The sequence below is a fragment of the Myotis brandtii genome, unplaced genomic scaffold (genome assembly GCF_000412655.1).
Source record: "Myotis brandtii unplaced genomic scaffold, ASM41265v1 scaffold384, whole genome shotgun sequence".
In the NCBI taxonomy this organism is placed as follows: domain Eukaryota; kingdom Metazoa; phylum Chordata; class Mammalia; order Chiroptera; family Vespertilionidae; genus Myotis; species Myotis brandtii.
Genome location: NW_005364745.1, coordinates 3,238,731 through 3,255,737, shown reverse-complemented (window position 1 = coordinate 3,255,737; position 17,007 = coordinate 3,238,731). Strand labels below are relative to the sequence as shown.

The following is a 17,007-nucleotide window of genomic DNA, read 5'->3' as shown; positions in this document are numbered from 1 at the left end:
GTGGTGATGCAGCCTCCTCGAGCTGGTTGTGATGCCTGGCTAATTTGCATATTACATATATATATATATATATATATATAGACTAGGAGCCCAGCGTGTGATTAGAAATTGCGCAGTGCCCCCCACTCCCTCTCTGACCCTTGAAGCAGCCATGGCCACTGCTGATCAGGCCCTCCCCCAGCGCAGGCGCGGAGGTCCCTGCCGCCCTGCCCCCAACACTGTGTGTGCAACCTCCTCCTGTCCAGTCGACCTGTTGCGGCGTCCCAGTTAATTAGCATATTTCTCTAATATATATATATATGGCTGGCTTATGGTGGGGGCAGAGCAGGTGGCTGCTCTCCCATGCGGCCAGCAGTATTAGAATAAATGCTCATATATGATTCACTTCACCCCTGTCTCTGCTGAATTGGCTCAAGTAGTGACAGGCAGCCAGACCCCTTGGTTGTATGGTTACAGATGCACATAAGAAGCATTTCTTAAATGGCCAGGAAGAATATACAACAGCTACAACACTGTGATTACCTCTGGAGAGAAAGACAAAAAATTTGGTTACTGAGAGATGTATATTACTGCATCTGTGATGTTTCATTTATTTAAAAAACTAGAGGCTCGGTGCATGAAATTTATGCACTGGGGGGGGGTGTTCCCCAGCCCAGCCTGCACCCTCTCCAATCTGGGACCCTTCAGGGGATGTCCCTGTGGGATTGGGCCTAAACTGGCAGTCAGGCATCCCTCTCACAATCCAGGACTGCTGGCTCCCAACCGCTCACCTGCCTGCCTGATCACCCCCTAAACACACCCCTGCCAGCCTGATCGACCCTTAACTGCTCCCCTGCCGGCCCAATTGCCCCCAACTACCCTCCCCTGCTGGCCTGATCTCCCCCAACTGCCCTCCCCTGCCGGCCCTGTCACCCCTAATTGCTCTGCCCTGCTGGCCTGATCGCCCACAACTAGCCTCCCCTGCCAGCCATCTTGTGGTGGCTATCTTTGACCACATGGGGGCAGCTATCTTGTGCGAGGGTGTGAGGGTCAATTTGCATATTACCTCTTTATTATACAGAATGGTAGAGGAAAGATGTGATGAAATATTAATTTGTGAAACGTAAGTGTTGGTAAGTGGATAGTTGTATTACTCCGTAGTTTTCAGGTGTGTGCAAAATATTTTATGCAATAAAGAAAAGATCATTGTTATGCCCAGATTTCAAGATCCCCAATAGACCATCAGGGAGCCAGCCAAGTCCGATGCAAAAGCAGAGAGTCCTTTATTATTATTACAGCCCCGGGTCGGGCTCCCAGCCTCTTCCGACGCAACGGCAAGAGGAGAGAGAGACCGCCGTGAGAAAAAACAGGGTTTTAATAGGGGGGGGGAGTGAGGGGAGGAGGGATGACCGTGGGCTCTGCCGATTGGCCAGGCGCAAGTCGGGTCTTGTTACACAGGCTATGGCGCGCACGTCCTTTGATTGTCATTGGTCAGTTTAAAGAAATCCCGGGCGTGGCCAGCAGAGGCCTGGGCCTCCGGGAAGAAGGGACCTTCCTGAGCACATGGCTACTGCCCCAACATGGAGGATACGGGGCAAGACGGAGGGCATAGCCCTCGCCCTTTCAATCATAAGTGGCAGATTAAATCACAACTAGAGTTTCATGTGAAGAGGGAAGATAATTCTAGGTCGGAAGAAGCAAACAAAAGAAAGTGTGGCTCCTTGGCACTGAGGCTTATGGCCTAAGTCTCCTTTGGGAATGTTGAGTGTCTGTCAGATTTGGAACGCGTCCTTCTGATTGTTCCCGTTGTTCCCAGAAGCCCCAGGAACTCCTGAGTGCTTCCAAGCATGTGTTCGCGTTTAAGGCTGGGGTCTGGCACATAAGTAAAGACGGGGAAAAGAGAAGATGGAGAATTCAGCTGGCTTGGAAGCAAGATGTCAGTTTTGATTTAGAATTAGCAGGAAAATAAAATGAGAGAATGTGTTGAAAGACGAGCACAAAGCATGTGTGCCTGAAAACAATGCCTTGGGTGAGTGTTCTAAGACACAGATTTTAGCATGTGTGTGGGTACTTTATTTCCAGAGACGCTTGAATGCTGTTCTTTTCTTCTTCTCCTCCTTTTTAGAGTCCTAAGGAAGTTTGTTGAAGCCAAGACAAATTTCTCAAAGTTACATTTTCCCCCCATAAAATACATGCTTCATAAGTACATAAAAAGAACCTCCCAAAGCCATCGCTCAGGCAGCAATTTATTGGTTCAGTTTAAACTAGGCATTGCGGCCATGGCAAGCAGTCGCTCTGAAAGAGAATTGAAAAATGAATCACGAGGCTACATGGTTCAGTAACAACATCAATATTGGTCACGTGAAGTAAAACTACTGGCAGATGTCATTTCAGCTCATCTTGGAATTTTCGATGACTGACGGAGCGAAGGTGTCACCTTAAACATGTACCTGTGACACGAATTCTTTCAAACACATCTGTACATGCAGTAATAAAAACCCCGCGTGCCCTTTTCTTATTCTAGTGCTCGCCAACCGACATCCATGGGGTGTTTTATTTGACTAACGTCCCACAGCTTTCTCTTAAAAATTTCTTTATCACATTTTAAAAAAAATATCTGTGCTTCAAGTCAGATTATAAGCTTGACTTTTAATGTGAACCTGCTCAGTAACAAGAGAAAAGGGCCTTAACATGGACAGCGGGGTGGGCAGGGCAGGTGGTAATAGATTTATAGTGTCACATGTCTTTTACAACATCAGTACCTGGCTCAGTTCCACCTGCGCGGCTCGGAAAGGTTCTCAGGGGTCAACCAGCAAGAATCTGCTTCTGTGGTCAGTGAGGTCCCTGTTGGGGGCTTTGCAGTGGCCTCATTTCCTGGACCCTCTCGTTTCACCCTACACCCCACCCCCAGGCCTTCCAGGTTTCTAACTAAATGGAAGTTGTATCTCCCAGTCCCTAAAAACTAGAGGAGATTTAGAATGTATAAAACTTGGCTAGCAAGTCACAGGGAGCCAGGTGGGGTTAAAGTTGCAAATGCAATCCTGGCAAGATGCGGCAATACATAATTTCCGTTTTCTTTCAGAAAAGCACATGCAATGGTTTTGGAAAACGAGCTACATATTGCTTCTCCAGCTCCTCGTAAATTATTCGAATGTTGTGTCTGGTGGCTGACCCTCCAAATTCTGCAGCTTAAAAGTGAAAGTGCGCCCCAGTATTGAAGACGGATGACACCCACTTAAGCACGGGAGAGTCGGCATTTGACGGAGGCCAAGTTTTGGACCGTGATATGCAGAGAAGTCTTCATGGCCCCAGAAAACATGGCATGAGAGAACCAGGAGGCAGAGAAGTTTGTAAAGCAAAACCCACACCAGCTCCTATTTCTGTAACACAAGCATGAGCAGCAGCCAAGATTTCTAGGTCCAGAGTCCTTAATCTGATGGGTTTCATCAGAAAAGATGTTTGTAATATGGAAAATCCATGCTGCTTTAAATAAATTCATTTATTATGATTTTTTAATGGTTTGGTCATTCCTTTATTTTACAATATTTAATTTTTTAAAAACCCTCACCCGAGGATATCTTTTCATTGATTTTTAGAGAGAGTGAGAGAGGGAAAGACAGAAATATCGATGTGAGAGAAACACATCGATTGGTTGCCTCCTGCATGAGCCCTGACCAGGGCCCCGACCAGGGAGGAACCTGCAACTGAGGTACGTGCCCTTGACCGGAATCGAACCCTGGACCCTTCGGCCCATAAACGTGCCCTTGACCGGAATCAAACCCTGGACCCTTCGGCCCATAGGCTGATGCTCTATCCACTGAGCCAGACCAGCCAGGGCCATTTTACAATATCTAAATGAGCTTCTCTGATTTGCTCCCCATGTTCATGTTCCATCTCCTTCTAGTTTGAGCAGCTTGTCATGTGAAAGGGCAGGTAAAGGGGGCTATTATGTTTGCATCCATGAGAAAGGAGGAAAACGGAATTGTTTGTATACCAACAATTTCTGGATAACAGATCCGATTGCAGCAAACATTCCTCAAGAAAGTTGTTTCAACCACACACACGATGTTCTGCTCATTTCCATGTCAAATAAAAAAAAATAGAGGAAGGGTAGGCAAGGGAAATAAACATTTATTGAGCCAGGCACTGAGCTGGGAATTTTCAATAACATGAATAGAAATATAAAGACCGTATTGTACTGGGACGTCTACGATTTTGTTTGACAAGCATTGTTTTTGGCGTGCAGAAAAGATGAAGATGTTAGGGTAACAGCAGTTAGCATAATCTCCCATACGATTGACAAAGATGTAACTGTCCACGTTGTCTCCTCAAAATGAAAAGAGACAAAGGAGTAAATCCACGGAAAACAGAAAGCACAAGGTTCAATAACCAAAGATTTACAGAATTAAAAATGCAGGATAAATTGGATGATTATCATCTATAATTCTTTAAGGCTAAAAAGAAAAAAAATCATTATAATAAGTACATGTAGAAATAAATTTTAAAAATTGAAACAAGATTAGTTATGATATGTGATTGACTTTTCCCGTACCATAATATATTTGATGTCTAAAATCAAATAAGGAAAAGACTTATTTCTACGCGGAATTGGGGAAATCAAACTGTGAGAGATAACATCATCATGACTTTGGGCAACAGGTGATTTATGGTTAGGAAACAAATCTGCTCTCTGGTTTTGTTGGTTTTTCATCAGTGACTATGTGTTCTTTCTGGTCCTTATTCATCATCCAGTTTTTAGAAGATGTAGAAATGGCTCTTGAGACAACCTAGCATAAACCTGCAAAATGGTGGATTAGAAGGTGTTGTCTCATGTAAAAACAAACAAACAAACAAACAAACAAACAAACAAACAAACACAACTATCCAACAGCTTTTGTAACAATCGCTTCTAATTTCCCACTTAATGGTGAAGAAATCTGCCTGGCATTTTCTAGGAAAGAGACAAAGCAGAGGTAGTGGTAGCTTTGAAAATATGGAACTTTATGCTATTACACAGTCTTTACTTCAATATGACTTTACAGAAGACACAGGCTGCTTCAACATTGCTTTGGTTTCCACACGAGACTCTGAAATTTAAAAAAAAATGAACGATCAAGCACAAAAGCAGGCCCCCTGATGCAAATAACACTCAAGAAGCATCAGAGGTCACTGACGCGAAGCAAAGCTGAGGGCTTGGTTGACTTTCAAACAATTGTTGGTTGTACTCTAAACACTTAACACCCCAGCTCAGCTGTACAAATGGCATATTATACTACTTTACACAAAGATTAAGAAAAAAATTAGTGTAGTCACGGTTTCAACAGAATTGTATGATTACATATTTCCTTCAGTTTTGTTTTACAGACACAGACACAATCATATTGAAACTACATATGAATAGATTGTAAGTCATTAAATAATTATTTTCGTTCGTGTAACATGAGTTTCACAACATGAGGATTGACTATATACTAGTATTTCAATGTGTCTTAGAGCTTTTGAACCACATAAAGCATTATAATGTAAAATAATATCATAGTTACTTTAAAGTCAGGAATATCACCTGGCAAATACAACAAATATACCACTGAAAAAGAGTTGAAGCATGAGACGTGACACACTTCATTCTAACAATAAGCAGCTTTGAAGAAAGGACATTAGGACAAGAAGGGGAGGTAGTTATTTTGAAAAATTAAAAAACCATTTCATCAGGAATTTTATAAAACAAATTATTTCTCAGAAGTATCTCTGCCATGTAGTTTTCCAATTTCAGATAGCATAACAAACAAATGCCTTATTTCCCTCCAGGACTTGTGAAATTTGCATGGAAAAACTCAGATTATATTTTGAAGTTTATCCAGGTGACGCATAATTTGACCACAACTATTAAATATTATTTTTGATATTACTACTTCTGTAGCCAAAGTTTTGTGAGTTAATTGTTTTTTCTGTTTAATCAGAAGCAGGTGAAACTTAACTAATAGACTAAGACTATCCAAGGTCTCTCTCTATTCACTGGCCACAGTGACAGGAATGGGGTATGTTCTACCACTCTGCATGTCTCAGCTCATCCTGACTTGAAATCAGAGCATAGGTCAAAGGAATCCATGGGCCCATGGTGTTGTGGGTTATGTACATCTCAACTCAGAACACTGAATAGATTATGGATTCACCAGGTTTCATAAAATTTGGGTTTAGCATTTAATGGACTCTCGAGATGCCCAAACCTCTGAAAATGTTCAATTTTTTATCTTTTTCCTTTCTTTGAAATAGATACTATGAGGATCTCAGGCCAAAAACCACCTTCCTGAAAAACACCAGTCTGAGGAGAGAGCTCCCACTTGATTCGCACATCGTGGGACACATCCAGGCCATACTTAGACATAGAACTCCTGGCGAGACCACCAGCCCTCAGCAATCATTCTATAGCGTTAAGTTTCTGTTTAAGACCTCCAGGACCGAGCTGTCAATGTCGCTTGGATTTATGAATGGTCTTTGAATTAGTTTAGTAATTAATGAATAGAGCTAGAATCTCTAAGCATGCAAATCTCCAACTTAGGTTACTTATGACCCTCAACCTGGGCTTTGATGGCTGGGAGGCTGACTCAGTCTTTTGCAGGGCCATTGTCATTGTTCAGGGATAATTCAGATTTTTTTGCAGTTCTTAAAGTTGCTACAGCCATGAGTAACTATGGGCCCTGCAGCGAGAGAAGAAAGAGCCTACAAGTATGGACAATCAAGAAGAGAAGCAAGGATTCGAAATCAAGTCCATCTGACTGGGAGGGATGGGTCTCTGTTTTTCTCTCAAACATTGCTCCAGCCACACTGTTCACTGCTTCAGGTTAAGGGCACACCAACAATGTTTCTCTGACTGTACTTGGGCCTTTCACCAGAAACCCTAGATTCTACTTAGATCATGAAAATGAGACAGAGTTGTAACACGGTCTTTGAAAGATTTAAGGCCAACCTACATATTTAATAGGTGAGGAAAATGGTGGCTGGAGTTTAAAGGATTTGCATCAAGTCAACAGCCTGTTTAGTGGCAGCAACGTGCCCTAGACCTGGAAACTGAACGCTCAGCCACTACCCTAGCAACAACACAATTGTGCCGCAGCTGAAAAGGCAGAAAAGGAGATGTGTTCACTGACGTACACATGGCGCCTTTATCAATGGCAAGTCTACATGAGCCAGCACGGGGGGTAACCTAGAGTCCTTCACATTCTCTTGTCTGTGCACAGTTCCATTGTGTGTGCATTGCCTTTTCAGGGCCAGGCACGCAATTCACAGCCATTCATAAGTGCATCAATGTGCTTGTAAGCTGAAGTCTGGGGGCGGCAGGCTGACTCCCTAAACCCTAGCCAGAGTCAATTGCTTATCAAAGGAAGTCACAGGATTCACATCGACTCTGTGGTCGTTCAGTTACACTATAAATTTAAAAAGCCTCTGAGCAGTTGCTGGTTGGACTTTAGACCATTTCATCATTCCATTCTGGCTCCTTCATTCATTTACATAAAAAAAGGAAAGTTTACTTTCCAATCAATACACTTTTTGTGAAAAGGAAACATTAAAAAATATAAAAGTAAAGAAAGGCACTTTGTAGAATGCGTACAAATCTGTTTCTTTCTCGTCTACTCTAAGGGGATAGGGAAGTTTCTGAAGGCAGGGCCACGTCTTTCTGGAAGCGATGGGCAGCCTCGGGCAGCCAGCGAAAGAGCCAGATTTCCTCCACAGCCTCCAGCCACCCCTTAACTCTCAGGACTCTCTGATTCAGTTGGGTCACTATGGGAAAAGCAGTCAAACTCCTTGACTTGCACAGGTGCTAAGGGATGGACCTAAACCGGTGAAAGCAAGTTTTCAATCCATAACTGCCAACCAGGGTTGGCCTGAGGCACTTAGGAGAAAGAAGAGTCAGCTAAGTGTCAATGACGTGGCTGAGAGGAACTTGTGCTCATGTTGAGGAGCCTAATACCCATTTGTAAAAACCGACCACAGCACATTTGCAGTTTGGGCCATAAGCTTCCCTAAATCACCCAATGGCTATCCCATTTCCATGTGCTTTGTAACATGAATATTTAGGCCTTTGTTTATAAAATGCGACTTTTCATAATTCAGAAAATTACACCAACTGTGCAATGTTGGTTGGTAATCTAGGAGAGAGAAAAAAATACCAGAATCAGCAGCCAGCTGTAAGAAAGGAGATGTGGGGCTGTTGGACTCAGCAAGAAGTAAGCATGGCTTGATTTGGCAAAAGATCGTTTTTCTAAAAAGTAGAGCCACATTCAAAATGTCTTTTTAAAAAATGTCATGCCTCTTCTTCTCGCTACACACATGTTTGCACACAGTCTGAGACTATGATTCTGTACCTACGTAATTTAGAAAATACACAATGCGGTATGTTAGGACCAACTAGAACTGATGGTCAAAAAGGAAAGTATTGGCACATCACTGAAGGTACTTGCATTCCTACGATGAAGGGCAATTAGTTGTTAGCAAGATACAAGGCATTTATTGGTTGAATTATCTTGGCTAGAAAATAGTGAGTCATGGAATCAGGGAGTTGGAGTTTGAAAGGACATTTGGACCAATATTTCTTTCAGAGGAAACTGGGGCCCAGAGAAGGGAATTGATCTGTTTCATGTGACATAGTTAGGACTAGAGCCGGGGACTCTTGACCCCCAACCTGCATCTTTCCATCCGACTAGCTGTTTCCTTGATGGAAAATATTCTACCCATGGGAAAAAAACTGGAATCAGGGAGTTGGAGTTTGAAAGGACATTTGGACCAATATTTCTTTCAGAGGAAACTGGGGCCCAGAGAAGGGAATTGATCTGTTTCATGTGACATAGTTAGGACTAGAGCCGGGGACTCTTGACCCCCAACCTGCATCTTTCCATCCGACTAGCTGTTTCCTTGATGGAAAATATTCTACTCATGGGAAAAAAAAAAAACACACTTAGATTCAAATAGGAGTCCTAACTGACAAAGAAATATAGTCTTGGCTTGACTTAGTGAGTGGCTAATTGGTGTTTTTATAGGAATTCAGTTCAAGTTGACTCTTTACCCATAACATTTCTTCATGAATACCAAAATCAGATTATTTTTTAATTTGCAAGCTACCAGAGTGATTGATATACATCTTGGAGAACAATGGCCTATTTGGGGAACATTTTAGTCTGCATTGGCTTTGAAGGGCAGAGTCTTGGTCAATGCTACTCAAGGTGGACTATATCCCTTGGCCCTCTTAGAAGTTGTGTGTACTTTCCCAGGTCATTCTGTGCCATCATGTGAATCTTAAAGTACAGATAGATCTTAAAAAATTATGCCTTCTCCTTACACACAGTGTTGTCCAGTGTAAGTCAAACAGACTTGACTTGTACTTTCCAAGAGAGGCGTTTCCATGTGCTAAAACAGCCTTTAGGGGAAGTGGTCATGGAGGGCGGTACTTCTCAAACTTCATTACCCACAGGGGTCACCTGGGGAACTTAGTCAAATGCAGGTTCTGACTCTGTAGTTCTGGGCCAGGGAGACTGAGGTCTGCATTTCCATGCAGCGCCCAGGTGATGATGACACAGCTGGTCCTCAGACCAGACTTTAAGTAGCAAGGATCTAGGACAGTGGTCGGCAAACTCATTAGTCAACAGAGCCAAATATCAACAGTACAACGATTGAAATTTCTTTTGAGAGCCAAATTTTTTAAACTTAAACCATATAGGTAGGTACATTGTTATTAACTTAATTAGGGTACTCCTAAGGCTTAGGAAGAGCCACACTCAAGGGGCCAAAGAGCCGCATGTGGCTCGCGAGCCGCAGTTTGCCGACCACGGATCTAGGAGACTGAATGAACTTGGGGACAACTTTTCCAAATGTTCCGCGTACCCTTACGATGTTGATGTATTGGGAGAACAGAGCCTCAGGTCTATTACTTCTGCAATCTGGATGCCAGGACAGTGTATTCGCTTTCCACCATCAGGTCACCTCTGCCTCCAGTTCCCATCAACATGGGCTTGTTGGGTGGAATACTTAACTCACAGAGGTGAGCTCAAATTCTCTAAGTCCAGCTGGGGAGTGGACAGAGAGAAAGGATTTGCCATCAGGTGAAATAAACAAGAGAGGGAGGCAGCTCATGAGTTATGGATGCTCTCTTTAAGATGGAGATCCAGCCTTCTGATCCTTCCGGGGAGCCTGCCCCTGGCACTGACTCAGAGATTCTTACTACCAGACCCTGGTCTTTGTAGCTGTGCCCACCACTCCACAGATGCTGTTTCTCAAAACATTTATTTGGAAACTTCTGACGTGAATGTTGTCTCTGCCAAGATTTTGCAAATGGATCTACTCCAGAGAGATAACTAACTCGTGGCTTTGCTGACAATATCTTTGCTGCCCAAGATTGCTCAGAAAAACAGAGCAAAACAAAACCCTCTCTCTAAAACAGTATGCTGGATGTCACCACCCTCCTTTTTCACGATGACTTCTGGAATATTCACCCAGAAAAGAGCAGGAGCCCCAGATTAGCCCTAAATTACAGGAGAAAAAATTTCTGTGTGTGGAGAGTCCTAACACACTATTGGTGATTGTTGGTTAGTGTATCTGGAGATAAAAGAATCAGGTAAACTATACTGTGCTGTATTGGAAATTGAATATTGTCACCCACCTCCCACTCCTCAGTGGGCTTTGGTTGGTATGGCATTTGCTCCACAAATAGGGACTGCGTATTCTATTATGGACTGTAAATGCTCCCTGCAGCCTCAGCAGAAAAGACCGTACCCTCTGACTACGTAAACAGCTGTACTGGGAAGATAGAAAATACTCATTTACTTTACCTAAGTGGTAGAAAAATAGTCTTCAAAAATACATTGTTAAACTTACGGGTCTGTAGTAAAGTAGAATCTGTATGTACAGTAAGGCAGTATCTCCATGACCATCCCGCTGTGATTATCTTTGAAATTAAAGTTAGTCTTTGGGGATTTTTTTTTCCCACTAAGAGAAGACTAGGGTGTATAATAAATTATCTGTTGTGTTGAAATGAAGCAGGAAACCGTTTTAGGAGGATCCATCACGTCAAATTCACTTGCCTCCTGTGTAAGAAAATCTCACTCTCCAAAACTATATTTTCTAGAGGCTTTAGGATGAAATACAATTTGGGAGAGGGGAATCCAGGCTTACCAGATTCCAACTATTTTAAGGAAAAGAAATGGAGGCATGATTTTTACTTGCATATCAGCAACGTGTCACTAAGGTAACAGGAAGTGATGTAAATGACGTGTTGGTTCCGGAATGCATCCTTTCATGCAATGTGTTATATTTGGTTAATCTCAATAAAATAGGAGAGGAGTGCAAAGGATAAGCAACTGGTTTTCAAAAGCAGCTTACATGGCATTCTTCTCACATCTATCATCTTCCTGCGCTGAGCTATGCTAACTCCTTCATTTCCTCCTGGCCTATGCCCAACCATGGGCGCCTTTTCCGGAGGCTTTACCTATTGGCACAGTCCCTCAGGAATACTAAGCAGTGCGCTTCCATTGCATTGAACATACGATTTTATAACTAAAAACAAACACTAGATCAGCAAATCACAGGAAACAAAATGATCCGATCCGGAATCAGCTGTTGGAGAAAGAGGCCACTGGTTGAAAATGGAGCATGAAGAAGAGGGAACTGTGAGTTTTAGTAGTGTCATTCGAACCCCATTCTCGAACATTCTCTAGGAGAGGACATTTCATGTGCGCTGTAGCAGTACCTGAAGAAAAATCACATTTTAACCAACCATGCCAATGATCAAGCCGTCACTGGAAAGAGTGCTTTAAGCACGTGGGGTCGAGGTAGTCCAGCCCGGCCAGTCTGTAGTTGCTCGGTGTCATGGCGAAGGCGGCCAGGTCTTTCTCCTCTTGATTCTGTGACAAGGATGGTGGGGCTTCCTCGGCTGGTTCTTCAAACAAAGCCAGGTCGGGGGCGGGCGGGTCCTGCACCAGCACCAGGATGCTGCTCTCCATCACCCTGGCCACCTTCGAGTATTCCATCCTGGTCTTAAGACCGCCGGCCTTCTCTGTCTGGTTGCCGCTCTCTTCTTGTTTGGGGAACAATGACAATGCTCCGTCCTTGTTGACCTTGTGAATCTCCACGTAATCCAAGGGTTTAGCAGAGATAACGGAGGTGTCCTCCTGGGGCAGCAGCCACGGGGTGTCTGGGTCAGTCTTGGAATGGAAGCTTCCCACCCACCTCTGCTCGGCCGCCTTCTCCTCCCCTCCAGTCTCAGTGGTTTCCAAAGACGTTAGAGAACACTTGTCTGTTTTGTCCAACACGGTGGCAGAGGAACCTGCCGTGCCCGGGTCCAGCTTACACACATCAGCGACGTTGTGGTAAGAAGATCTGGGGTTGTGCTTGTTGGGGGGCTGTGATGAAGGCCATGTTGAAGATTTGGGTCCATCAGCACAGAAATAGGGGACGCGGCCTTCCACGCTGGTGCTCCGAGAGTCCCAGGTGTGGGCACCATTTCCTTCAGGGTTCCCTGGCTCCTTAATGCCCCCAGGAATGTGGAATATGGAGGGACTTTCCTGGGACCCCTCACAATTGTTGGACAAGAAGGAAGGGCTGTCACAGCTGCCTTGGCCAGAGTCACTGTCGGGGTCCAGGGGTGTGGGCTTCAGCCTTGGATTGGGGTGTTCTTTCAAATGGACTTGCATCGGTTGCTGGTTCTCGCTGTCAACGACTTCTAACAGCTCCACCAGCAAGTCCTCACAGTCAGAGGGGAAGTCCTGGCACCCCAGGGCACCCAGCAGTTCTTCAGACTTGCCCCTCTGTTAAAACAGACACACAAAGAATGGCTGTGAGCTTCAGAACATTCCAAAGCAGCACCAAAGCGCAGCTGTGCTCACGCACGGGCAGCTGGAAGCTGTAACCGTCTAGCAGCATTTCCCAAACCGTAGACATTTGCGTACCAGGCCATCTATAATCACCTCTTAGACTTCTATTCATCTAATAATTTTCTTTAAGTCAATTCATGATTTTAACTTCGTCTCTCTCTAAGCAATAATGACCATGAGTTTAATGGGCAGTAGTATATGCACAGATGAGAAACATAACTGCTAAAGAAGAAACATTTACTCCGGGACTCAGCGGCTCTAAGATCTGGTTGCTGGTCTCCTAACCTCCTCCACCACTTTCTAGAATCTGGAAGCAGTTAGGTTGCTTCTCATCATCTCCTCTTCCTACTTCTTTATTCCTTCCTTCTGCCCCCTTCCTCTCCAATCCTCCTTTTCTCTCTTCTCTACTGCATTTCCCCTCTCTCTTCCTGCTAGTACATATTTTCTCATTCTCTTGCTCTTCCTTTCCCTCCTCTTTCTCTTTCTCCCTCGTTCTTCCTTTTGCCTTCTCCTCTTACTTTCCACTCTTCTTCCTGATCCTCTGACTTAGGTCAGGTACTTGTGCCTAAATCTTGGCTTTTTCACTTACTAATGGGTATTGACTTTGAACAAGCTGCTCTATGGTTCTCAGCTTCTCCATTTGTAAAATGGGAATAACAGTGTCATATGGGAGGGTTCTTCTGAGGATTGGAGGTCATGTGATTGAGAAAACAATAACTTTTTTTTGTTTGTGACACAAAAAGAAGTTATTTTTTCATTAAGCTCCTGTGACTACAAGGTCAAGTAGTTCTTAATTTAGTTAGTTGAGATGTTCATGCTGGTTTTCAAAGGACAGTAGGGTTAAAGCACTGAACGAGGAACCCAAATTCCAGGGCCTGAGTCCCTGCTATGATATTTGCAGTCAAAGTGAATGTAGTCAAGCCAAATTCTCGGGGACTCACTTCTCACATTCTTGTACTGTTAGCCTCACAGTGGCTAGGTCACATGATATAATGCAAAGGCAATTGCTTGTATAAATATCGGTGTTAAACTTAAGGTCAAATTGAAACTAAATATTTCAACCTGCAGAGAAATTTAAAATGTTCTAACCCACTTTTTCATTCAAAACACTTACATTTAATTCCCACTTGAATCAGCCTAAATGGGCCCTGGCAGACACCAGCCCACTGCACTGACCCAGTCTCAATTGTGGGCCCAAACAGAGCGAACACCGCAGCAGGTTATTCTGTCACCATGACCTTCTGTAAAGAACATCCAAGTGAAAGCTTGCACCAAAGTGTGATGGAGGGCAGGGGGGCGGTAGGTCCCTCTTTTGTATTAAACAAAATATTCACCTTTTTTTCTAAATTGATTATTTGTACAGAATGTTCACATCTGTGCTTATGAATAGGCCTGGTAAGTCTAGAAAGCATGACTATGTGTTGTCTCATTTTCTTGGCTTCCTCTCTCTTCCCTCTGACATTTAATGTCTCCTACGAAGGACCCTCATGCCTCACGCATCTTTTTCTAAAGAGGAGGGACAGCGGGGCAAGGGTGACTGAGGCAGCCCGGCCGAACGGATGGGGACTGTGTGTGCATGTGTAAAGGTCGTTATTGTAGACGGTGAGGCAGGAGACACGCTCCACCTCTGGCACTTACCTCCAGCAGATGAATATCCAGTCCTTTTATTTTTGGCCCAGGAACTGGTGGTAAGAAGCAGGTCAGCATGCTGTAAAAGAATGCGTGAGATAGAAAAAATGACTCATTTGATCACTTTGTAATTTCTAAAAGGTTAGTATTACCTATAAATAGCTGCTACATGGACTATGGTAGAGAGGAGTTAAAACTGGGGGCGGGAGAGGGGGCGGGGCTACATGAAATTGACAATCAGTGGTGAAGACAATAATTATAGAGGCCAACATCAAAATTAGCTCTGGCTGACTGAGGGGCTGATTTGGAAATTAGTGGATTATTTGCACTAGTTGTTCCTAGTTTAGCTGCTCTTGCCAATTTTTTTTTTTTTTTTACTATTTTCCAACTGCAAGCCTCAGTTTGATGGAAAGAGCACCAGCTTCAAATGAGTTCATTCTGCGACTTTTGCTGATACTGACAAGATTTTCCTATGGGTAGCACACTGGAGCTAATGGCTAAAATCAGGTGCTTGAATTATCTGTAAGTTTCCATCATCTCGCTTTCGCCTTTAAAAAAAAAAATCATTATCCCATAAACCATGGTGGGAGGAAGGTTGATAGACAATGAAGTACCTATAGCCCTTCATAGCCACCGCCCAGACCATAATCAGACAGACGACAACAGAAAGCACAGCCACAAAGATCCACATGGTGGTGTCTGTATTGGTGGAATCTAAAAAGAAACAGCCAGAAAGCTCTCATCACATATAGCATCATTAAATACGAGCGAACAAACAAAACTAATGAATGAAACTTTTGAAGGTAAGTCTCTCCCCTCCGTCACCCCCACTTCCTACACCTCTTTTGATCTGGACAGAAATCCAGAGTAACATTAATGCTGGGTTAATTTTTCCAATTTATTACATTTCAATATGTTCCATGTATTTTTATAGTAACCTATACTTTTAAAATCCTTTTACATGTTATTTTATTTGCTACTTAAAGAGGAAAGCCAAGGTCACCTGGTCAGTTGCAGTAATAATAAAAGGTATTACTTAAGTTCTTACTAAAAGCCATCGACAGTGTTAAGCTCTTTACATACTAGTATATTGCCTTGCATGTAAAGATGAGGCTCTAAACAAAGATGAGGCAGCAGTTCTCAACCTGTGGGTCGCAAACAATGAAAATACATCCTGCATATCAGATATTTACATTACGATTCATAACAGTAGCAAAATTACAGTTATGAAGTAGCAACGAAAATAATTTTATGGAGAGAACCAAGATGGCGGCGTAAGGTACAGACCTGTGCGTGCTGCCTCCCACAACAACATCGAGACTACCAACTATAAAACAAACAGTTATCATTCAGAACCATGGGAAAGCTGGCCCAGTGGAAGCTCTACAACTGGAAGGAAAGAAAGAAGAGCATTGAGACTGAGTAGGTTGTGCAGAGGCTCCAAGAACAGAGGTACGGAGTCACGTGCCAGGCGGGCTGCAACTGGATGCGCGGCTTTTTTTCAATCGGAAGGGGATGCAGACTCTCGAGTCCACTGAGCTTGTTTGGGGCGGAATTCTGAGGTTCCAGACCCCTACGGGGAGAGGCGGGACGGCCTTGCAATGGGCCGGAGAGCAAGAGTGGCTGTCTCTCGGAGCTGCTCGCCGGCACTCGGGGACGCAGAGACGCGGAGTCGTGCCATTGCCCTTGGACCCGCCCTGGTGATTCCTGGGGACCCTGCCCTACTCAATTTACATCCCCACCCAAGCTGTGCTAGTGACACAAAGAGAACCACTGGCGCTTTTGCAGCCCAGCCCAGCAGAATGCAGGTTTCAACTCCTCGCATACATAAGGGACACACTCAAGAAGCAGAATCAGGTTCGGAGGAAGCCAGAGCCAGACCCGGCTGGGCCAGTGACATGGAACCGCTGTACCAGCAAACGCACAAGCAAGTCCACCAGATCCAGTCTCACATGGTACGCTGGGAGACGGCAGACAGGCAGTCTGTGCACTTGGTAGAAAACGAAATCCAAGCAAGCATAACAGATATTCAGCCACCAGGAACGCCTGGAGATTTTGTCCAGCAAGGAGCCGCCCAACAAAGGACAGAATGTCACTTAGTGTTGCTGAGACGGCCCCCGTGAGGCCGAGGCGGCCCCTGTAGGGCCAAGGCAGCCCCCGTGGGGCTGGGACAGCCCCCAAGAGGCTGGGATGGCCCCGGTGAGGCTGAGGTGACCCCGGTGAGGCTGGGACAGCCCCGATGAGGGTGGGATGGCCCCGGTGGGGTTGAGATGGCCCCGGTGAGGTTGAAACAGCCCCAGTGAAGTTGAAATTGGCCCCGGTGAGGCTTAAACGGCCCCGGTGAGGCTGAGACGGCCCTAGTGAGGTTGAATCAGCCCCAGTAAAGTCGAGACGGCACCGGTGAGGTTGAGACAGCCCCAGTGAGGTCGAGACGGCCTCGATGAGGTCAAAATGGCCCCAGTGAGGTTGAAACGGCCCCGGTGAGGTTGAATCGGCCCCCGGTGAGGCTGAAACGGCCCCGGTGAGGCTGAAACGGCCC

General features: G+C 44.6%; 1 protein-coding gene across 1 annotated transcript in view; it reads right to left on the bottom strand.

Moving 5' to 3' along the window:
- Window positions 1-4,090: 4,090 nt before the first annotated feature.
- The window catches only part of PRLR (prolactin receptor), a 20,256-nt gene continuing 7,339 nt past the window's right edge, over window positions 4,091-17,007 (bottom strand). The window contains exons 4-8 of the mRNA XM_014544886.1: window positions 15,083-15,182; window positions 14,478-14,547; window positions 10,846-12,773; window positions 4,698-4,777; window positions 4,091-4,306 (exon numbers count right to left, since the gene is read on the bottom strand). Of these exons, the coding sequence (XP_014400372.1) occupies window positions 11,763-12,773; window positions 14,478-14,547; window positions 15,083-15,182 (1,181 nt within the window). The 3' untranslated portion in view covers window positions 4,091-4,306; window positions 4,698-4,777; window positions 10,846-11,762. The remainder of the gene's footprint in view (window positions 4,307-4,697; window positions 4,778-10,845; window positions 12,774-14,477; window positions 14,548-15,082; window positions 15,183-17,007) is intronic.